Genomic DNA, 23,938 nt, shown 5'->3' on the forward strand with positions numbered 1-23,938 from the left:
CAAAAGTAATATTTTCATAGGAGTTCATATACTGTACACTTTAATTTTATAATCATATATTATACTGTATAAGCATGATATAATTCGATATAGAAGAACATTCATATTTGAAATTAAGATGAATGTATCAAATCTGAACCCACCTGCTGAGGTGAAGGCGGGGATGTGTGTGACGTAGGGGTGGTGGTGGAAGCGGGGAGGGTTGTCGTTGATGTCAGCCACCACCACCGACACAGTGGCGGAACTGGACATGCCCAGGGTCTGCCCTCCGTCTGTGGCCACAACTAGGAGCTGGTAGTTGGCCCTGGCCTCCCGGTCCAGTAGGGAGCTGGTGATGATCTGGCCTGTAGCTGGGTTAATGGAAAACTGACCGTTGCCTCCAGTCAAGCTGTAACTGTAGGGACACACAGAAGAGGACATGTTTTAGGGCAAGATTTATACCGTTTCAGATTAAATGCATTTCATTGTGCATTTGAGTTTGATTTATTTATGTAACATTTACAGCGGTATATTACATGTCCAGAATATCATATTTGAATACTGTTACTGGAAGGAGTAGTTTCGTACACATTATACAGACATTAATATGCTGCACATACTGTGGTACTGCAAATGCCTGGATTAAAGCTCTTGATCAGCATTGCCATAATAATCATATGGAGGGCACTGTTTCAAGCTTTAAAGAGGCAGAGAGTACATTTAATAGAAAAACACAGACATAATATAACTTCCTTACTGTTTCTGTGGTTTGAAGAAAGCACCATCTATCGCGCAAAGCATTACCCAATTCTTAAGGTATCCATCTTAATATTCTATCCAAGTTACTCAATCTATTTTCTCCTGTATTTTTTCATTCTCACAGAGGCTTCTAATTCAAGCTTCTCTGTGCTGAAGTTCAGGGTTGGAGACACCCCAGAATTATTTATGACCAAAGAGCCATACTTTTTTGGTTTCCCAAAGAGGATAGTGTTTCACTTAACTTTTCAGAAGTTTCCAGTAAGTCGCAGACACAAACGTATACTGACATATACATGTACACAAGAGCACATATTTTGAAAAGGCTTCCTAGAAAAGCATTTCCCCTGAAACTGGTGACAAATGATGGAATAAAGTGTGAACACAGATGGAACACAGACTTATTGGGACAGCAAACAACCAAACTGTTCACAACCAGAAGTGGTTCAAACAGTCCAGAAGCAGAAGTAAAAAAAAGCCCAAGTTAATGGACTGTGAGCATGGAAACTAATAACTGATGGCAACTGGTTCTGATTTCCAGTAAGTCCTAGAACCCGTGGAACCCCTGATACTACTTCTGTCATAGCCAATTAATATCCTCATTACGATGTTTTGGGAAAGTGGGGCGAGTTGCCGTACCCCCTGCGCCTCCCCAATGGGGGTACCGGGGCGAGGGGAGGGTGAACAGGCGGGGGTCGGATCTGAGTAAAATGTCCGGCTTGGGGTACAGGAGCCCGCCTATGACCTTAGGGATGGAGTGGGGTGGGCGTCTGGCTCTGGAATGTACCTTATGATACCGTTGAGGCCCACGTCTGCGTCGGAACTGTTGACCAGGAGCACGTCGGTGCCGGTGGGGGCGTCCTCTGGGATGGTGGTGTGGAAGGTGGATGAGGTGAACACAGGGACGTTGTCGTTGACGTCATCTACCAAGACGGTGACTGTACCCGTTCCACTCAGGGGAGGAGAGCCTGGTCATAAAAGGGGAAGAACAAATAAAGGGAATGAGAGGATATCAAAGGACCAAGAGCAAACTCTTTATTTGAAATACCTAAGGCAGTTCCATATGAACGCAGTTAGAATATCATTTTGTATGAAAGATGACATATTATGCGGGTTTATCGTTTACATGCTGAAGCAATTTATATCCTTGCAGGAACTGTACCACAAGATCCCTGCATTTAATCCAGCAAACGTCTTCGGCCACCACCAGTCCTGCTTTCTGAGCCATGCTGCCACATCAACACACAACACGTCAAAAGAGTTAAATAACTCTGAAACAGAATCTTTCGAACGTGTCCTTCCCTGGGTCTTGGATATCATAGATTTAATCTGGTTGCTGAGGTACTGGTATCTATTTTGAGGCAAGCAGCACTCAGTGAGTTACTTTGTGGAAATCGAGAGAACAGAAAATGTCTATTTTCAGCAAAAATCTAACCGTTCTTTCGCCAAGCGAGTGACGAAATAAGGCTCTCTGGGCCCTGAGGGATGGATTGAAATCAATAGCAGATGAAAACCAACTGCAATGCAGAAATACTGAGAAATTCAAACATCTGCTGGCTTGAGTTGCCCCTTCAACTTCTCTTTAGATGGCCTGTTAATGTAATGTGTTACCAATGAACTTGTGGCTAATACGCAGCTGTATATTCAGCTGTTAACATCAAATAATTTAACCTTGTGCAGAGGTACAGATTAATAATACAATAACAAATAAACGTTTGGAAAGAGACCATGAATAATCTCTCTTGATCTGGAGCCTGTGCATAACCAAAACATAAAGAAACTCCAGAATGTAATGCAGAGGGACAAGATGGAGCCTATCCCTTAAAGCCAGGAGGGCTCTCTTGATATGTAAAGATCATGTTAATTAATAACACGTGCTCATAAACTCTTTGCTGCATAACTAACGCTTATCTGCTCATTTGGATGACAAAGGGATTATGGTACGGTGATGAGCCTTATTTTTATTTAATGAGCGGTGGGGTGATGTCTGCTGTCATAGAACCAGATTCAGAAGAGAACAGGGCAAGAAATAAATCCTTCCCAAATACTTATGTTAAATGAAAGAACTTTAATCTAATACCTGCAGGTTTAAATAAATCCTTCATGCATCCAGCCGCTATGATCAGCACAGCAGTTGTTAGCACAAACACACTTCAAATTGTTACAAACAGCCCAAACAAAAAATGCATTCCAGCACAAAATAAATGATAACATACACAGGGAAAAAGTCAACAGTTTTATCCCAAAATACCAGGCGCAGAAACCGCAAACTATAATCTTTATACTGGTGAGTCATTACAAGGATGAGTCATTCATTGCTTTCCCTTCAGAAAAGTTGCTAATTTTCACAATTGTATGTTTATTAGCTACTATAGGCCTTGTTAGACTTTGAAAATAGCATATGACAAGGTCATTTACAATCATGCAGTACATCATTTCAAGCAAGGTGTTTCAAAGTAGAAAATAGGACAGCCTTTACTCACGTATTTGCTCATTCAAAGGCAATACATTTTTTAAGACCCCCCCCCCCAAATGAAATGCATGGAACACTGAATAACCTAAATAGCATTACATTGGATTGTCATCATTAAATTACATAACCAGTGGCACCAGTATCAAAACATATGAGTCAGCAAACTGCTTAATAGTGGTCCGATGTGATTTACATGTCGGTCTCTATGCCTAGTGTCATCACCCATACAAGGGTGCAACGTGACGGGATTGACCAGATTGAGTCATTGTTTCACAGGTTGTTATGGAAGCAGATGAAATGGCTGCCACTCTACAACTGATCCTCTTAATCCATGTCAGGAGGTGTCTGCATCAGTTTAAGGTAGGGAATGCTGAGCTACTGTTTCCAGGCAAGCTCTGTTTGACAGACAACAACTCGTAAGAGCCCTGCAATGTTGCCGGCTAAGGATGTTCTGGTCTGCAACTCCTTGACCGATTAGCGGCTTTTAAAACCAATTGGCTTTGTCTGCGACAGTCATTAACTCAGTGGAGCGTGGATATCTGTTTAACTTATCTAAAAATAATTCAATGAAAAACATGTTTAGTTAAAATACAGAATGTTCTCCAAAGCCAAGGTGTGTTCATGTTTTTCAGCACATATAATTGGCTCCTGCTAGTCAGAGCATTGTTCCCTTTTGAAAAACGGAAGCCAATGGTCTTGGAGCAGTGTTTTTTTTTTTTTAGGTGGGATACTTTTGGCCTCCGTCCAGACGTTTCCCTTTTCAGGAGGATGTGAAGTCACAACCTGTTTACCCACTCAGGAGAGGAGACGGCATCAGCACGACTGCCTGCCACCCCGCCACTGGAGAACCAAAGCAGTCGTTGCACTTGTCTGACTCCTGACCCTGTGCCAAGCACCCCACCACCAGCGCATCAGGGGCTGGGTGATAGGGACGGACTCTGTTACCCTAGCTAATCCATGGGTAAGCCTGAAGAAAGCCCACCCCCCCGGCCTTAAACCCCACTAAACACTCCTCTCTCACCCTGAACCTGCACTGAACTCACCCTTGTTGACAGCCAAGGTTCAAACAAGGTATTTTCCACATCTTTCTGTGTGGATCAGTCTCACATCATCCTGCTCTCTCCACTGTCCACCTCTTAACCTCCCGGGGATCACTGCTATCACATAACAAGTTTCTTCATTTTGACCTGCTGTGTGTACATAATGTGTACATGGTTCAGAAGATCTCTTGTTACATTCTGTGGGCTCACAGATTCAGTCATCATGGAATAAAATACTGTGTGCAAATACAAGTATGCAAAGTATGGTGATGATGCATAGTTTTGGTTAGGAGAAAACATTCCATCACTGCTTCTGTGACATTGAGTAAGGGAGGAAGAGAACAGGGCTACCGCCCACACCAATCTAATGCTAAGACCCCACCCATATTGATAACAAGACAAGTTCATAATTGTGACTGTGATTGGAATAAAAAAGTGAGAAGGTGACGCCATTTCAATAGGATGCTCTCTCCAGAAAAATGGCTGTTGAAAATGCCAGCATCTCAACCAAACAGTCTGCACTTGAATCTGGCAACCAGAGTATCAAGGTCAATGATTAAGCTGACTTGAATGGTGAACGTTGCCACCACTTGTGACCAATGGCTTGAGCCGGGGGAGATATGGCAGAACTAGGCATACAGTAGGTTTGGCTGCAAGCAACAATTGTCTGGCCTGCCGATATATGACAAATTACATAATTGTGCCATGGAAAGAGAGCTGGTGATGTCTGCAGCACTGGTGGTGGTGCCATTCATTGTGGTTAAAAAGTATTGTTTCCATAGGCAAAACGTGTTCCCAGAGAGCTCTTTCTTCCTGCTGCACCAGCAGTTCTGTGTATTTGACACCATTTACGAGCTAGTATGACACCGCACCATGTTTTTTCGTGCCATCTCCGGTGATACTCCAGGGTAGGGCCTAACTTCATTACATCCACTGGAAAAAGGCTTGACTATCCATCACATGGCACAGTTACATGATTCAAAAAATTTCTTAACTTAAGATTCAACTAAAAAGACTAGGGTGAAATCGACCTGCTGAACCTTGTTTACTACACTTGAGCAGCTGGAAAGGTCAGATATCACTTCTGCTCTATTGGAATTGAGTTAGGCTCATTAGCATAATCTTACACCGGGGTTAATCTTAGAAAAAAAGGTGCTATCTAGAATCTTAAAGGGTTCTTCGGCTTTCCTCATAGGATAACCCTTTGAAGAACCCTTTTTGGTTCCAGGTTGAACCTTTTTGGTTCCAGGTAGAACCCTTTTGGGTTCCATGCAGAATCCTTTCTACAGAGGGTTCTACATGGAACCAAAAAGGGTTCTACATTGAACCAAAAAGGGTTGTACCTGGAACCAAAAAGGGTTCTCCTATGGGGACAGCCGAAGAACCCTTTTGGAACCCTTTTTTCTAAGAGGGTAGGAAAACAATCTGCTCTGACCTGACATTCCTGTCCTGATGATTACACTTTTATACATCAGTTTACCTCACACCACATATCAACAACACCGCTCACATCTTTAGGAGATAAATTGTATATATTACTTGGGGGACTTTGCTGTGATTCTAAAATGTTTTGCCAGCAAACGCCACTCATTGTTTGGCGACTGGCTCAAAGTGTATATATTTAATCAAAATATGTCTTGGAGATTACAACATGAAGAAATGGGGTTTGGGCACAAGAAATGTGCTCTTTCAATCAGCAAATATTTTACCTCATGGTACTTTGTTTCCAAGACAAGGATTGCCCCGAGACTCATAGTGGAGTCAGCAAGCTCTGCAATAGTGTTGATACATGCTAAGCCCAAGCTAAGTCCTGACCAGAGGCCTGTCTCCACAGTTAACTTTTATTTTCCAAGACTACTGGCTGATGGTCTTCAGATAACCGTGTAGATTCCATCGGCAGGCATTACAGTACGGGATAAATAAGTCAATGATAGAGACATTGAGTCATCATAGCCCATTTCACACGCAGAAACACAACACCTCAGATAAATACTTTAAGCACTAATGCAGTATGAGGATTCCTCACCACTTTAATTCAATCACAAAAGCAATACCATTTTATGTGTAATGCATTCCCCCTAGGCTCGCTCCATGACAATTTGGCCATCTGAGACCAAAACATAACTGTCTATTTGATATTTCTAAATTATACCTAAGAGACTGGAGTGGTCGTGAGAAGAACAATGTTCAGTTCCTCCCTAATATGCAATTATTGCATTTAAGCCTGTGCGCCTAAAAGGTTTGTTATTGGTGGGATCAAATGAGTGAATGAGAGAACCCTAAATAACCCTTAAGTGTCCAAAATAACAAGCCCCGAAGACTCACTGGGAGTGCTGTGTTCCATCTGCTCAGCCTGTTCGGTCTTAAACACACACTGACAGCTTTCTCTGTAAGCCGGCCATAAGCCCTCCCCAGTAAGCATTGTCTAGCATAAACATATGGCCGAGTCTAAGAACCTTATTAGTGTACATTACCAGAGGACAAATCACATTAGCCCTGGAAAAGGTGGCATGGGCCATACTTTCAGAGCTGGAGGGGGTACAAAAGACATATAATTACAATTAAACTATCTGAAGCTGGTTGTTGAGCATATGCCACACATGGAGATCTGTGCAGGGGGTTGATTTGGAGGAAATGGCTGCAACCCCCTTGAGAAAGGTTGTTGTGTCCTCCAGGGATTGGCCAATCTGAGCCGTGGTAAGAGCTAGGTTTGGGTGTTTTACTGACACTGGGGATAATCTCTGCCTTCAAAATCATTGAGTGATCTCTTGTTGAACACCCTGGTTCATCAGAACAATAGCATCGTTGTCCAAACTCTGGGGTTCATTAAAGTTGGAAGCTCCGGACAGGTTGACTTAGGAAGATGGATGAATGTGTACATTTATCTGACAGTCATCTGTAGCTGAGAGTTTAAGGCTAAACGGTTAATTACGCTTTATGGACAGCGGCTAGATTGTGTTCTTTTGGGACAGCGTAAATAAAACACATCATTACTCACAGTGAATTGGCCACCATCTCGCCAGACATTGACATTTTTCTCCTCCTGAGAACCTGTTGCTTTGCGACCAAAGCTCATTTTAATGCGCCCACTCCAACACGCCTGAATGCGGATGGTGAAGCTGTGTGTGTAGGGTGCGAGCTATCCCACTGCTGCGTTTGCCAAACGTAACAAAGTAAACAGGGCTTTTTCTCACCGTTAATGAGTGAGAGAATATAAGAGGATATTCCCAGCTATACACAACAGACCACTCCCCGTTTAAAAAACATATTTCTAATAATACAGCAATCTCAGAAGTATTCATCAAATTATACCTAAAATGTTATAGAGCTTTCAGTTATTTATGGAGTGCCATGTCTGAATGGTTAGACATATTTTTCCCCCATTATGTTATGAATAGGGGTTGGCGGTTTGCAGACAGACAGGAAAAGTCCATTCATGGACAAACTGCCATTTTCTCCTACTGCAGGGCATGTACTGGGAGTTTATGAAGTGATTTGCCTTTTGTGCTTTTATTACCATGGCGCTTTTTATTTGCTGAACTGTTCAATGGTTTTGACATTGTTGTCAACCAGTAGGCCCACAGGTCTTTTAAATGACATGTTTTTTCATTGTATCGTCACATAGCCATATGAATAGATCTAAGTGCAAACGACAATATGACTGCTGTTTCCAAAAGTGAAAAAGAGTAACAACAACTGAAGAAGAGCCATCTATGCAACTAGTTTTCAATGCCTATGGCGTACAGCTTAGAAGACATTATTGGCATTATTGTGGCAGCAAATCGCTAATTTGATATTAACTGTGTTGTGTGTTAGTGATGTGATCATGGTTGAGAAGACCGGATCAGGGTCACAGAGAGCCACGGTTTTTAAAACGTGGATCTCCTGGCTGCCGCAAAGCACTAATAATTCAACCCACACCACCTCTTCTTATTAGACACTAAAGCTATTTACACAAACATTAAGTTCCCGCAATTGTTAAGCAGACTAGAAACCAGGAGTGGAAAAAGAGTCATAGGAAAAAAAGCTCCTGCAAGACCACATTGTTACTGAGACGGTTTTTAAGAGTTGATCTAGAATGTTACAGGTCTGTTAAAGTTCATTTGAGGAACCTTATATTTTATTTGGCCTCGTCTTGTGTTGCCACTAGTCTGCCTTGGAGAGGACTTCAGAAATGGACCCCATTAAATATTTATTGTGGCCAGCTTTGGACAATGATTTGGCAAGGTCCCTGCTATGCTTTTACAACACATATCAGTAATTCTCCAAACTTTGTTAGCTTCACTTTCCATTGAAATCCTTCTACTGAGCTAAGTCCTAATGTGGTCAAGCACGGAAGGGGCATGATGAGACATCTCTCCAAAACCTCTTTAAAAAGCAATAATTAGAATCCAAGACAAATTTGTTGCTAACAGGGATGAATCCTACGCTGGAAATACTTAAGAAACCTAGGAGGTTTACAGACCAGATTCACGAGAAGCCATTGAACAACATAAAAGATCCTGCCTTCAAATGGGACGTTCATTACAATCCTTTATCTGCTAAGCGGTCATTTAGGCCTGAAAAGGAGAAAGTACACACACTTTGGCCTTATGGTGAGATGTGAAAGAGAGGATTTCTATGCGACGGTAACCACCGCCATAGGCATGGGCCGGGGGATTTACTGTGCCCTCCTCTTTAATAAATGGGACCAAACGTGGTGCATGTCAATGTTCCTCTGGGGACGTTCTCACCACATGCACGTGCACTAGACAATGGAGAAATTCTACAGTATGAGGGTGAGCACAACTTGTTAACTTTCAGTGTCATCTAGCATTACACAAAGGCAGTAGTCTATCGTGCATTATAATTGTGCTATAAGCATTCACAACAGAGCATGGCTCCCTAGACAGCCTAAATGAATGCATGTATAATGCATTCAGGTTGCATCAATGGTTAGAAACTGCTGAGTTAATACATGAACTGCACTGTAAACATATGGCCTTCTAAAATCCCTGTTTTGTGAGAAGCAACACTATGAAAGTTAATGATGCATACTCAAGGCTTGCTGCTACTATAACTTACCAACATATCATACAGAAAATGTGTTTTTTGAAACTGTGGTGGCCGAGTAAAACAGTTCCAGTATCACTCATTGCCAACATATTGTAACGTGTGTCAGTGTCCAATGTCTATGTGTGTGTGTGTGTGTGTGTGTGTGTTCAGATTTTTTTATGTCCTACATTTTTCTATGGGGGGGATAACTTGTGCTGGTATGTGGCTATGTGGCAGTGGGTTACAAATCTGATTTACCTTCAGTTGATCCCAGATGTTTGATGTTGAACCCATATAGCTATTACAGTTGCCTGGGACTCCACAGTCCCGTTATCTTTCTCTTTTGGTCACACTTTTCCCTCAGAAATTATGCCAACAACTTTCCACTGCAAGCGGATCTGATCTTCTAGTTTCCCTTCAACAAGCCTCCTTGTAAAACACCTTTATGCAGCTTGTATTTGTGCCACATTTCAGGCCGGAGTCCAGATTTCCAAACATTGACAGGAGCGTGCCAAACTCCCTGCTCCCCAGCCAGGAAGCATTATGAGAATCAGGACCAGAGAGCTCTTTTGTTTCCATACAATTCATGACAGATTTCACTCAACAGAGTTGGCCTTAAAATTCCACTCAGCCTCCGGTTAATGAGTTTACCTTCGTTGAAACCATCAGACAGGCCCTGAAAGAGTGGCAGTCACAAGACAGAGGAGCAAAACAAGCCCTTAAGTGGAATTCATTCCATGATCCACACATCGACTATATTTTAACTAAGCATAACTAATCATAGGCCTACTTTATGTCACCCAAAGGCATCATCAATTTGGCAAGACAGCTAGTTCTGAATTGTGAAATTAAAACACTTTCCAAAACTATTGTAAGTTACTTCTTAAGAAGTGGTCTTGCATTAAACAAAGAGTTAAATTAAAGTGTTCAAATGATTTGTACTTGACAGTGGTAAAGTGGGATCCAGTCTTCAACATCTACCTTAAAGACGTCCTGCCAGATAGTAAATGGGATAACGATTTCCTTCCCTGTCTTAGCCTCAGCCTAAACATTTTTAGATAACGCTGGAGGGTAATTTCAACTGTACTATGATTCTGTTTTTTTTATATTCTACTCAAATCCCTCTTTCTGCACTTTCATTGGTAAAACTTCCAAAATGTTCTATCAAAATATTTTGGATTTGTTGACAGGGCTTTAATTAATGGCATACTTGTGGAGAAGTTATAAAAAGGAACACAATAATTGTCATAATTGGTTTAGAATTGTTTAGTTAAGCATTATAATCAAAATCTCTGAATTTGAGGCTATTGTAAGTAACAAATCAAACAGAATCAGTATAGTTACAGTGAGGGAAAAAAGTATTTGTTCCCCTGCTGATTTTGTACCTTTGCCCACTGACAAATAAATGATCAGTCTATAATTTTAATGGTAGGTTTATTTGAACAGTGAGAGACAGAATAACAACAAAAAAAATCCAGAAAAACGTGTGTCAAAAATGTTATAAATTGATTTGCATTTGAATGAGGGCAATAAGTATTTGACTCCCTCTCAATCAGAAAGATTTCTGGCTCCCAGGTGTCTTTTATACAGGTAACGAGCTGAGATTAGGAGCACACTCTTAAAGGGAGTGCTCATAATCTCAGCTTGTTACCTGTATAAAAGACACCTGTCCACAGAAGCAATCAATCAATCAGATTCCAAACTCTCCACCATGGCCAAGACCAAAGAGCTCTCCAAGGATGTCAGGGACAAGATTGTAGACCACCACAAGGCTGGAATGGGCTACAAGACCATCGCCAAGCAGCTTGGTGAGAAGGTGACAACAGTTGGTGCGATTATTCGCAAATGAAAGAAACAGATAATAACTGTCAATCTCCCTCGGCCTGGGGCTCCATGCAAGATCTCATCTCGTGGAGTTGCAATGATCATGAGAACGGTGAGGAATCAGCCCAGAACTACACGGGAGGATCTTGTCAATGATCTCAAGGCAGCTGGGACCATAGTCACCAAGAAAACAATTGGTAACACACTACGCCGTGAAGGACTGAAATCCTGCAGCGCCCGCAAGGTCCCCCTGCTCAAGAAAGCACATATACAGGCCCGTCTGAAGTTTGCCAATGAACATCTGAATGATTCAGAGGAGAACTGGGTGAAAGTGTTGTGGTCAGATGAGACCAAAATCGAGCTCTTTGGCATCAACTCAACTCGCCGTGTTTGGAGGAGGAGGAATGCTGCCTTTGACCCCAAAAACACCATCCCCACCGGGGATGGAGGTGTAAACATTATGCTAAGGGGGTGTTTTTCTGCTAAGGGGACAGGACAACTTCACCGCATCAAAGGGACGATGGACGGGGCCATGTACCGTCAAATCTTGGGTGAGAACCTCCTTCCCTCAGCCAGGGCATTGAAAATTGGTTGTGGATGGGTATTCCAGCATGACAATGACACAAAACACACGGCCAAGGCAACAAAGGAGTGGCTCAAGAAGAAGCACATTAAGGTCCTGGAGTGGCCTAGCCAGTCTCCAGACCTTAATCCCATAGAATATCTGTGGAGGGAGCTGAAGGTTCGAGTTGCCAAACGTCAGCCTCAAAACCTTAATGACTTGGAGAAGATCTGCAAAGAGGAGTGGGACAAAATCCCTCCTGAGATGTGTGCAAACCTGGTGGCCAACTACAAGAAACGTCTGACCTCTGTGATTGCCAACAAGGGTTTTGCCACCAAGAATTAAGTCATGTTTTGCAGAGGGGTCAAATACTTATTTCCCTCATTAAAATGCAAATCAATTCATAACATTTTTGACATGCGTTTTTCTGGATGTTTTTGTTGTTATTCTGTCTCTCACTGTTCAAATAAACCTACCATTAAAATGATAGACTGATCATGTCTTTGTCAGTGGGCAAACGTACAAAATCAGCAGGGGATCAAATACTTTTTTCCCTGACTGTATGTCACACTTCATGGCTTTGTCACTGCCACAGTTTTAAAAGACAAGTGCAAAGGCAGTACTTTTGACTGGATATTAACGTTACAGATTGTGCCTTTAAGCCCTTTGCACTTGTCCAAAACAACCACTGGGGCAAGATGCCACCCAGGGTCTGACACAATACACCATTGAGACCTTGCAAAGAGGTAAGCGTGTATTATAATCCAATATCCTAATGCACACTAGCCAACATTATCGCACACTATAAAGAGTGGATCTCTTTACTGTAACATTTCTCACCAAAGTCAATACCAAGTCAAAAATACCCATCATTACTGCTGGTCACATGGTCAGTCCAGGAATTAAACAGAACCACCCTTTGACCATGACGGCCATGCCAGAGTAGCCCAAAGAAACATATACTTAACTTACATACCATGTGATTTGGCTCGGACGAGGATATGCATGTACTCGCTTAACTGCACATTTACTGACCTCTATGGAATAACAACCTAACCTTTTATCTGGATAAAACAAGCTCCACCACAGTCTCCAAACAAACAGAGAAGGGCCCTATTCTATCAAATGCTGCAACAAGGTTTCTGGGATATTCTTAAAAAGCCTTGTGTGGAAATAATTAGGGCTGGGAATTACCCGGGACCTCACAATATGATATTATCACGGTACGATATGTTTTGTCATTCTGGCGATTCTATATGTATTGCGATTCGATACTGTCATTTTATTGCGATTCGATGTTCCAATTTATTGCGAATCGATGTATTGCTCACCATATGTCTGCTGCTGAGGGACAAGAGAGAGCCATGAGAAAACTAGTTTTGTTCAGTCATGGAAATAAAAGTGCTGAAAACAAATTGGCTCACTATTTAAAAAGAAGATGGAGAACAAGCTATGAAAGAAAAATACTGGAGTTTTTGTGCTGGTACAGCCAACTAGAGCAAAAGTAATATTGCAATTGTTGTCAAAACGATACGATATATATCGTCAAACATAATATCCCTATATATACATTTGCATGACAAAACAATGTGTAGCTTACAGTGAATGAACTCCATGATCTGTTGAGATATTTGCTTTATGTCAAGATACTTCGGTCTATGTCCATGTGATGCAACACAGATGCATCTTATGGAGCATCGCTCTTCCTTCGCCAGATATAGGCTCTCTTTTCTTTTCAAGGAGATGATTGACACTTAGTCGAACTTGTTGAATATGGTATACATTTTGCACAGGAGCGCCACTTCGAACACCAATGGATGAAGAGACTTAATAAAACAGTCGCTATCCATCTTCATGCTGTTGTGTTGAAATGCTAGAAACATTTCAAGATGATATGTTGACCGCCCACTCAGCTGTTCTTACCGGAGTCGGTTGCCGTGATGACGAGGGTGTAGTTCCCCTTAGCCTCGCGGTCCATGGTCTGGGTGAGGATCAGCTGACCATTGGATGACAGACTGAAGGCTCCTTCCTCGTTCCCACCGCTCAGCATGTAACTCAGCTGGCCATTGGAACCCAGGTCATCATCCCTGGCCATAACCTAAAGAGCAAAGATGAGACGGATGAGTCAGTGACACACTCCTTATGACTCTGAGGCTATCCTAATACGGACACCGTAAAAATAGATTTTCTCAGAGATCAGAAAAATATAAGACTGTAACATCTGTCTGGGAGGACAGTCATTACCGAAAATGTGCAAAAAAAATGTCAGATCTGATATTGGTCTTTTCCAACCCCCACTCATTATGCTGTAAGGTTGGGCATAAATCTTGAGACCAAAATAACTCATTAGTGAGTGCCAGTGCATTATGGGTGCTGTCAGGTTGGCACAGGGACATATTATTGTGTGGCAACCCACCGCTGCTTGAGCCGTTTCCACACAGCTGCAGAATAATTTCCTTGTAGGAACAGTATACAGACAAACTACACTGTGTGTGTCTGCTCACTGCAGTGGAGACAGGCCCTTTGTGTCTGCTCGCTGCAGTGGAGACATGTCTTTTGTGTGTCTACTCGCTGCAGGGGAGACAGGTCCTTTGTGCGTCTGCTCACTGCAGTGGAGACAGGTCCTTTGTGCGTCTGCTCGCTGCAGTGGAGACAGGTCCTTTGTGTGTCTGCTAGCTGCAGTGGAGACAGGTCCTTTGTGTGTATGCTCTGCAGTGGAGACAGGTATTTTGTGTGTCTGCTCGCTGCAGGGGAGACAGGTCCTTTGTGCGTCTGCTCACTGCAGTGGAGACAGGTCCTTTGTGCGTCTGCTCGCTGCAGTGGAGACAGGTCCTTTGTGTGTCTGCTAGCTGCAGTGGAGACAGGTCCTTTGTGTGTCTGCTCTGCAGTGGAGACCGGTCCTTTGTGTGACTGCTCACTGCAGTGGAGACAGGTCCTTTGTGTGTCTGCTCACTGCAGTGGAGACAGTTCCTTTGTGCGTCTGCTCACTGCAGTGGAGACAGGTCCTTTGTGTGTCTGCTCTGCAGTGCAGACAGGTCCTTTGTGTGTCTGTTCACTGCAGTGGAGACAGGTCCTTTGTGTGTATGCTCTGCAGTGGAGACAGGTCCTTTGTGTGTCTGCTCACTGCAGTGGAGACAGGTCCTTTGCGTGTCTGCTCACTGCAGTGGAGACAGGTCCTTTGTGTGTCTGCTCACTGCAGTGGAGACAGGTCTTTGTGTGTCTGCTCTCAGCAGTGGAGACAGGTCCTTTGTGTGTCTGCTCACTGCAGTGGAGACAGGTCCTTTGTGTGTATGCTCTGCAGTGGAGACAGGTCCTTTGTGTGTCTGCTCACTGCAGTGGAGACATGTCCTTTGTGTGTATGCTCTGCAGTGGAGACAGGTCCTTTGTGTGTCTGCTCACTGCAGTGGAGACAGGTCCTTTGTGTGTCTGCTCACTGCAGTGGAGACAGGTCCTTTGTGTGTCTGCTCACTGCAGTGGAGACAGGTCCTTTGTGTGTATGCTCTGCAGTGGAGACAGGTCCTTTGTGTGTATGCTCACTGCAGTGGAGACAGGTCCTTTGTGTGTCTTCTCACTGCAGTGGAGACAGGTCCTTTGTGTTTCTGCTCACTGCAGTGGAGACAGGTCCTTTCTCATTTACTTCAATTTGGTACTTTGGATTGTAATAACCCAATTATATTTTCTAAAGCAATCAAAAAAATAGTGAAACAAGCAGCACCCATTGCTATCATTCTTTATTGTTTTAATCGCCTATTTTCCATGCCAATTCACAAAAACATGACCACCATGCTTTATGTTTTTGTAAACTGATACCATACATACTTATTGGGTTAATATTCCTACAAATGTAGTTAAGCCATTAGCTCGTTGAAGGTCTTAGGCCTGGCATATGAATTAGTGCTTTGTTTATGAGACTTAAAATCCCAGTCCAGAAATGTCAATAATGTTTGACCATGATCGTCTAGAATGATTGACAAAGTGAAAGACCACACTGACCTGTAGTATGTTCCTTGGGAGACTCCCCACGTTCTCCTCAACGTTCACAGAGTAAGGAGAGAGCTCGAACACCGGCGGGCAATCGTTCACATCCAACAGCACGATGTTGACCATGGCGCGGTCCACCCTCGGACTGCTTCCGCGGTCGGCTGCCTGGACCAACAACGAATAAGACGGCCGCATCTCTCTGTCCAGCTGCTTGGCCACCGAGATCACTCCGGTGACCGAGTCAATCCTGAAATCTGAGTTGATGTTGCCCCCAGCGATGGAGAAGCGGATCTGCCCATTGGTTCCCTCATCAGCGTCGCTGGCAAACACCTGGATAACGTCGGTGCCCGTCAGCGTGTCCTCCTCGATCTCGACGTCGTAGATGTTCTGCGAGAAACTGGGCGTATTATCGTTGACGTCCAGCACCAGCATCGTCACATCCATGGCTGAAGACAGCGGCGGCTCGCCCTTATCCGTGGCCACCACCGTCAGTGTATAATTGGACATCTCCTCCCGGTCCAGTTCGCCCACCAGCCTTACGTCTCCATCGATAGTTCCTATGCTGAACTTGTTCCCAAAGGGGCCTTTCAGGGAGTACTCCACGTAGCTGTTGGGCCCGCTGTCTGCATCAATGGCCTGGGCCGTGAAGACCACCGTGTCCACTGGAGTATTCTCCTGGATATAGGTCCTCTTCTGGGAGGTGAAGGTTGGCGGGCAGTCGTTGACGTCCAGCAGGATGATGGACACCTGGGCCGTGCTGGTGTAGCGGGTCATGGGGGCGAGGGCCAGGTCGTGGACAATGACCACCAGGTTGTAGAAGGACTGGGCCTCCCGATCCAAGGCCTTTCTGGTCTGGAGTACCCCAGCTTTGGTGATGTCAAACTGGCTCTGAGGATCTCCCGATATGATGGTGTAGAGTAGCTGGGCATTCAGACCTGGAAGACAAGCCATAGCAATAGATTTGGAGTTGGTTACCTTGTGTTAGTTACTTGTACTAGAAAATGTGAAGTTCTGAAGAAGCTTTGTGTGCTTGCTTCAGCTGTTTGTTATGGTAGGGGGTAGTTACAGTGTAATGGACCCTTCTGTTTCAAGACGAGAAGTATTCATCTGGAAGGGGTAGGATTAGATTACCTTAAAATAGCCCAGAGAACATGTAATGTAATATACTGCACTGTACCTAAAACAAATAAAGTGTAGATCATTTGGACTGACATCTGTTCATGCCAGGTTGTTTAGATATGACTGTTCTGCATGTCTGAATTAGAATGTTATATTTGCTATCAACATGCATTTCCACATATTGTCTTAATGTCTTCACAATAACTACTGTCTCAGCCGCCTTCCAATTTCTTCCTCCAAACGGAGGATGCCTTTATGCAGTGTAATCTATCCTTTTCAAAAGAGAAACAGCACAGCAACTTAAAATCACCTCCTTTACTGATAGGCCACGTTCTACAATTTAGGAATTTCCCTCACAATCGAAACATTCATTTCAATTAAATAACTAACTACAGAAACCGCACAAATGAAAACTATTAGACCTTGAAATCCAGCTTAACCCTCGTTCCTGCCCTGGAGCCGGGGGAAAACGAGCTTAAATTGAGCGTCTGTAATTCAAGTCATTGGGGTATTCATGTGGAAAGCGGCCCGGCACCTTCCAACACTCCAGACGTGTGTACTGAACACAGGTAATCCCTTATCAAAAGGCCAAGTCTACTTCTATCCCTAGTTTACAGCCATGTCTACAGGGGTCAAGGGTTGAGGAACTTCTGGAAGTGCTAACAATTATGTTTAGTGGGGGGCGATAACACAGAGAGAACGCTGAGAGAACATTGGGATAACACAGAGAAAACGTTGAGAGAACGCTGAGATAACAGAGAGAGAACGCTGAGAGAACGTTGAGATAACTCAGAGAGAACGTTGAGAGAATGTTGAGGTAACACAGAGAGAATGCTGAGAGAAGGTTGAGATAACAGAGAGAGAACGTTGAGAGAACGCTGACTGACTATCGACAACGAGGGTCAATGAGAGCAAGTGGACAGTGGAGGAGAGGAAGCCTGCCGTTGGGAGACACAAAACAGGCTTCTGCCTCAGGAATGTGGGTCACAGTAACCGCATCAGGCCTGGTATGGTCGGAGTGGTAATTGCAGTCAGAGGGACGGCAGGGCTGTTATAATAGCATGAAGACAGTCTAACCGTAACCACCTGAAATGGACGAATACCTCAAGCCACTTGATTATAGGCTTAGTGGACCGTATTTCACAAGATGATTCTAATGTGACAGGAATGAAAAATTGAAAATAAATGTATGGTTTAATATTATGTTTAGCTAACTCCCTTCACTGCATGATCATTACAGGTGTTGTGTCATAGAAAAATAGTTATGGGCCATGCTATATTAACCATGTTCACCTGCATTTTTCGTAAACCATCCATTTCCGTCATTGCTGTGGCAGATTATCCTTTTATGGAAATCAGCAACTGACAGAAGGGACATACATACCATCATCTGCATCACTGGCCCCTACGGTGATGATACTGGAGCCAGGGGGGAGGCTCTCGGTGACCGAAGTGCTGTAGGAGGTGGCGTTGAAGACGGGCGGGTTGTCATTGACGTCCAGGACGTTGAAGTAGACCCTGACCGCACTGGCCTGACCACCGCCGTCCTGGGCCCTCCCGGTCAGGATGTAGTACCGCTGGGATTCATAGTCCAGGGGCCGCGTGACGTTGAAGACCCCCGTGACGGGGTTGAGCAGGAAGGTCTCGTCCTCGTCATCCTCCTCCAGGGAGTACGTGATCTCGCCGTTCACCCCCGAGTCTAAGTCACTTGCCAGGATCGCCGCCACGATGGAGCCTGACAAGTCAAGAAGCAGACAGTCAGACAGTGAGGATTTGAGAGGGTTTTTGGATTGGGATTCCCTCACGTTTGCATACCAACTCCTTCAACTGCCATATTGAACAAAAATAACATATTTCATATTTCCAAGTGCCACAGTTTGATGAGCAGATCCAATGTCCCGGTAACACTTTATTTTAATGGTTCGGAAAAAAACCATTTAAAAGGAATTTATAAATTGTGTGTTCACCATTTATTAATATTTACTCCCACATTAATAAACCATTTACTAATCATAATTAAAGTATTTTTGCAGTCCCTAATCTAAAGTGATTGCCATTTATACTGTATAAATACTTTATAAATGTTTTGAGTGACTAGTGTAATTTTCTTACCTGGTAATAGAATAAGCACACAACACAGGATGTTTAACTAACTTAATATACAGGTATGAATAATAACATACATACAGTCTCTGTTGACCTAGCTAACTAGAGAAACGTCCTGCATTAAAAGCATTTTAAATACAGATAGACCACATTCAAGTGGAATGGCATAAAACTTAGCAGAAATTAATTTGGGACCTGTCACACTGAGTAAGCATGAAAGAACCTAGCAGTTACAAGCAACGCCATGTCACAGTAAGCCTTTTACCTGGTGTCATATCCTCGGGAATGTCGAAGGAGTACGTTCCACGGGAGAATTTCGGCGTGTGATCGTTGACGTCACTGACAGTGATGTTCAGCCTCATATCTGAAGATTGCTTTCCATCGTCGGCTCGAACCAGCAGGGAATACTTGGAGCGACGTTCCCGGTCTAGTCTCTTGGTGGCGATCAGGTCCCCCGATTCCGGGTCGATCCGGAAACTGTCATCGGCACCGCTGATAATGGTGTAGGTCACCAGAGCATTAGGACCCTGAAGAAATACAAACGGTTATAATTGGTTATTTCTAATGGCAGAAAGATTCAGTGTAGACTTTTTATTATGATGCTTGAACATGAGAATGTGATGATTAACATAGGGTTAAGGGTTATGGTTAGTCAAAGTCCTGAAGGGAGAGAGAGGGACGTCATACTACTTTCTTTGTAAGAGTGAAATTAATGTTCACAACCACCCACTGCGTGCTTTCACACTTTAATCAAATACTTTATTCTAGGGCTAATATATTAGACATGATTATATTATAAATCTCAATGAGTGAAATATATTGCAAACGCATCACTTAGCAAGCTCCCCTCAAAATAGAATGGTCATACGGGAGAATAAGAGAAAAACTCACAGGAGCTGAATGGCAGTATTCTCTTGGGCCGTACTCTTGGTGTTTGAACTCTGGGGCTATAGAGTTCCTCTATAAACGCAACTAATAGATCCCTTGATACCTTGGACAAGTACAACCCAGTACACATGTGAAAGCCATAGTGGTCCTTTGCAATTGGAGTAGAGGACTGAGTGTGGTATGACAACTGAATAACAGTGGCGACAGAGCTTGACATTGATGTTTGTGCTGAGGACAATACCAGAGCAGAATACTCTCTCCTGATGTCTGATGCTAAGTGAAGGAAGAAAGTCCACTTCAAAAGCTACTACTTTTCAACAGACTGGTCAAAAGCTAAACGCATCTTTCATTTCAGGGTGATTTCAAGGGTACTTTTGATCTTGCCAATATACAATAAAATGGAGTTGATGCAATAAAATAAAGTTGATGTATCTCCCATTTAGTAAGTAGTAATAGTTTATTACTAGTTTCCCAAGGACAAAAACCCCATCCTTGTGAGTTAGCCTCATTGCAATTCCAGAGAGCCCATTCTCATTTTTAGTGAGAGGTCAGATTGAGGCTGTGTTCATCAGAATGCTGGATCTGGGATTCCCATCAGCCACCTGGGCTGCAAACCGGAACTAGACACCCTTCGTCTGCTAATTAATTATCTGATATGGTTCAAAAGGAGAGAGGAGGAGAGGGGAAAGGAGGGGGATGAGAGGGGAGAGGAGTAGGGGGACCAAAAGGAGAGAGGAGGAGAGGAGTAGGGGGACCAAAAGGAGAGAGGAGGAGAGGAGTAGGGGGACCAAATGGAGAGAGGAGGAGAGGAGTAGGGGGTCCATCGTCTCCCCCTGACCTTCCTCAGTAAAAAGACTGACTAGTTTACAGCCGTCCCAAGGCACAGTGGGAAGAAAGGGGGGGGGGGCAGGATTCGGGCCAGACTTGGGCATAAGGAAACTCATTTAGCAGATGAGTTTCAGCAGCAGCAGCAGCTCGGGGTGAGGAGAGAGACTCCCAGAGCTGTCGAGAAGCGGAGCTTCCTGAAACACGACTAGGCCATGTGAGCCAATCACAAGACAGGTGTTAAAAGTCCAATCACAGCAACGTGTTGAGAAGCTATAATCATACCTCTATTTACAATGCATCAATCTAAACTGATAGTCATTTAAGAACTAGATTTTCAGGTGATGCACAGCACCAAAAGAAGGGACTTTGAAAGTTATGTTCCCCCCCGTAGGGCTGTTGATTTAGTAAATGACTGTGTATTTACATTTGGGGTACATCATAGAAGGCTATAGTAACTGTCTTGTAGCAACTATTTTTGGCTGTTACGTTGTTGTTTTGCTTCTTTAGCACCCATTGTTCTAGAGACTTTTCTTAGTTAGACTTTTGGTACCTGCATATTTTCCACTCTATGTCAGAATGCTAATAAAACTAGAACGTTCTCTCCAAAAAGTGCAGTTTTTTTATATTCTTTCAAATAATCAGGTGAGAACCATTTTCTCCAAAAGAGGCCTTCATTACGGGAGAGAGCAAAGCTTTATTATTTTTCTTTTCCAAACTGAATGCAACCGTTCCCTTCATTTCGGGTGTAGCGGAAAACGGATGCATAGAAACAGCATTTTAATATGCTCACACATGAATCCCACATGTAGCACTGTTAAATTGGATGGGATCATTATGATGTCTGAATTCAGCCAGTCAGCTGGCCAACAGCTTGCCACACTTGGCAACGCCTCCGTGGATCACTTGTGGATTTCTGAACAAGGCCTGAATGCGTTCCATACGCTTAGTGTCAGTGCAACTTACGTTTCCTGCGTTAGGATGTGGGCAGAAATTGGCCGGCCTTATCTGGAGTTCAGTTTAATGATCATATCTGAGTGCAACTACATCCGAGGCTGTGTCCCAATACTCTAAACAAGTGCCTTTTCCTACTCTAATTTCCTTCATGACCCATAATAGGTAAAATGACTGGATAGGTTTCATCATATTGCTTTTCCCTTTCAGGTACTTTTGGATCAGTGGTCATGGAGAGGAGGCAAAGGAAGGAAGCTATTCAATACTACTGGAACACAGCTCAAGTGTTTCTTCCCTTTGATTTTGACAATGAGGAAAAAGTGATAAAGAAACTAACAGAAACCGTCCAAGTCCATTTCAATACCATATATCAAATCCTTCAAGATCAGAGCTCCAAGTTCAAGTTCACTTGAGTCCAAGAGAAGTTACTCAAACGAACTTAAAACGCCCTATTAGTCAAAATATTGACCTGACTCCAGGATTTACAGTCAATGTTCTATTCTGAATACAATGACCATTCCAGAAATGGACTGTGCATGATTTTTTTCACATTCTAACTGGCAAGGTTGGTGAGGTAACAGCTGTGTAATAAAAACGTGTGGCCTCAGAAGTTAACGTTAAGTATGAGTCCACATTTTCTCACACACTAATCCCTCCTCACAATGGCCCCAGTTATTTCCATCCAGTTCCCCTGTCTCATTGGAAAGGAACCGCAGGCCTTGGAGATGCAGGGAGGACCTGCTTTTCGCTCAGTGCTGGATTTTATGTCCACATCCTGCCTAGGTTGCGAAAGATGGAGCCTTTTTCTAATCGAGGGCGAAGCCAGTGATGTAATATAAACTACAGAGGCCGCAGAGGGAAAATCTGGCCGGCGCGAGGAGCCAATCGTTAGCCGCTCTCCTCAGGGCTCGGTGACACCCATGGCCCCTAGCCATCTCAGGTAACGTCAAAACACGTGATCGCTGGGGACCGTGTGTGTGTGTGTGTGTGAGAAAGCAAAAGTGCTGCGATTGCTCCAAGTGAACTTCAAGTTGTGGTCACTGGCGTACCAGACACCCCTGCAGCCTCCGCAAGGTGTGGGGGCCCACGAGCGCTGGAGGCCCATGCGCCCTTCATTGATTGTTTATTTTTTTAACTTTATAAATAATTTTGACAGTAACCCTCCAAAAAGTCATTAATAAACCTTTTAAATTTCCATTTGTACTAGGAAGCTAAGTGTGGAATGTGACTGATCAAACTGCGTTACGCCAGTGGCTATGGTGGGATACTTTGTAAAATAATTGCAGAGCGCATGATTTGGACAGATTTCTTTTTTGGGGGGGATATTGGAAACTAAGTTTCTACCTGCAGCCACTTTCTTTTTTTCTCTGTAAGAAATCCCCTAACAGAGGGTCACATCTGCTCATTTCCAGATTTTCACTTCTGAGTTCCTATATGCAGATAAGAGCAATATAATGTATTTAGGAGGTTGAGCGCTTTACATTTAAGTACGTCACCAAATCTAGTCAAGATGTACATAAAAAAAACATCAATTTTGATGGTAACACAGAGATAACGACAGTATGCCTTTTACATTTACTTTTTGTAATGGCTGCCTTTTGGCTGATCCTTCCCTCTGGCATAGGGGACGGGGACGGGGACAGGGACGGGGATGGGGACGGGGGTTATCTGCCAGCATTTCATTCAAATAGGCATCCGTACAGACAGAATATAGAAAAGGCCAATCCTGGGAGACTTTACCTCATCTGCGTCTGTGGCTGTTAGCTGCATTATCTTGAAGCCATCACTGATGTTCTCTTCGATGGTCACGTCAAGAAGATCGTTCGGGAAAACAGGTGGGTTGTCATTGACGTCCTGGAGCGTAATTTCCACCTGGAGAGAAAGAAAAACACCACCATTTCCATGAAAACAGTGCCAAACAACGCCTGCTATAGCCGTTAGGTTCACCACGAAACGTACTGCTCGCATTTCTGACAGATATGCACCCAGCAGCGACGAGTGATCATTCTCCCCCTCTTCTTAAAACTGCAGAGGGCTGGGGAGAGGAGACTTACTGAAATGTCAAGTGTTTCATATTCCCATTCTGTATAGTCTTATTTTGATGCCAAGTGTAGAGATCAATGGTAGTTTGATGCCAAAAGTAGAGTGTAGTTATCAATGCATTAGACAGGGACAGTTCCATCCAGAGGGCGCTGTTTTATGTTTTTACACACACGTCTACAGTGTCCAGACAGTGTTCAACTAAAGCCTGGAGATACACACTTCTTATTAGTGTTTTACACTACCCAAAACCATTCTGTGGTTTCTTTCAGCATAATGGAAGAGAGAGAGATGAAGGGAGAGAAAGATAAATAGAGATGGACACATACACATTATGGTGTCAAATTGTGTTTAACC

At 43.6% G+C, this 23,938-nt stretch overlaps 1 protein-coding gene across 1 annotated transcript in view; it reads right to left on the bottom strand.

The window, feature by feature from the left end:
- The window catches only part of LOC121541796 (protocadherin Fat 4-like), a 96,853-nt gene that overhangs the window by 23,465 nt on the left and 49,450 nt on the right, over nucleotides 1-23,938 (bottom strand). Inside the window, exons 2-8 of the mRNA XM_041851102.2 lie at nucleotides 23,282-23,413; nucleotides 19,140-19,401; nucleotides 18,153-18,503; nucleotides 15,662-16,584; nucleotides 13,592-13,766; nucleotides 1,523-1,703; nucleotides 144-394 (exon numbers count right to left, since the gene is read on the bottom strand). Of these exons, the coding sequence (XP_041707036.2) occupies nucleotides 144-394; nucleotides 1,523-1,703; nucleotides 13,592-13,766; nucleotides 15,662-16,584; nucleotides 18,153-18,503; nucleotides 19,140-19,401; nucleotides 23,282-23,413 (2,275 nt within the window). The remainder of the gene's footprint in view (nucleotides 1-143; nucleotides 395-1,522; nucleotides 1,704-13,591; nucleotides 13,767-15,661; nucleotides 16,585-18,152; nucleotides 18,504-19,139; nucleotides 19,402-23,281; nucleotides 23,414-23,938) is intronic.

This window comes from Coregonus clupeaformis, chromosome 3 (assembly GCF_020615455.1).
Source record: "Coregonus clupeaformis isolate EN_2021a chromosome 3, ASM2061545v1, whole genome shotgun sequence".
NCBI classification, from domain to species: domain Eukaryota; kingdom Metazoa; phylum Chordata; class Actinopteri; order Salmoniformes; family Salmonidae; genus Coregonus; species Coregonus clupeaformis.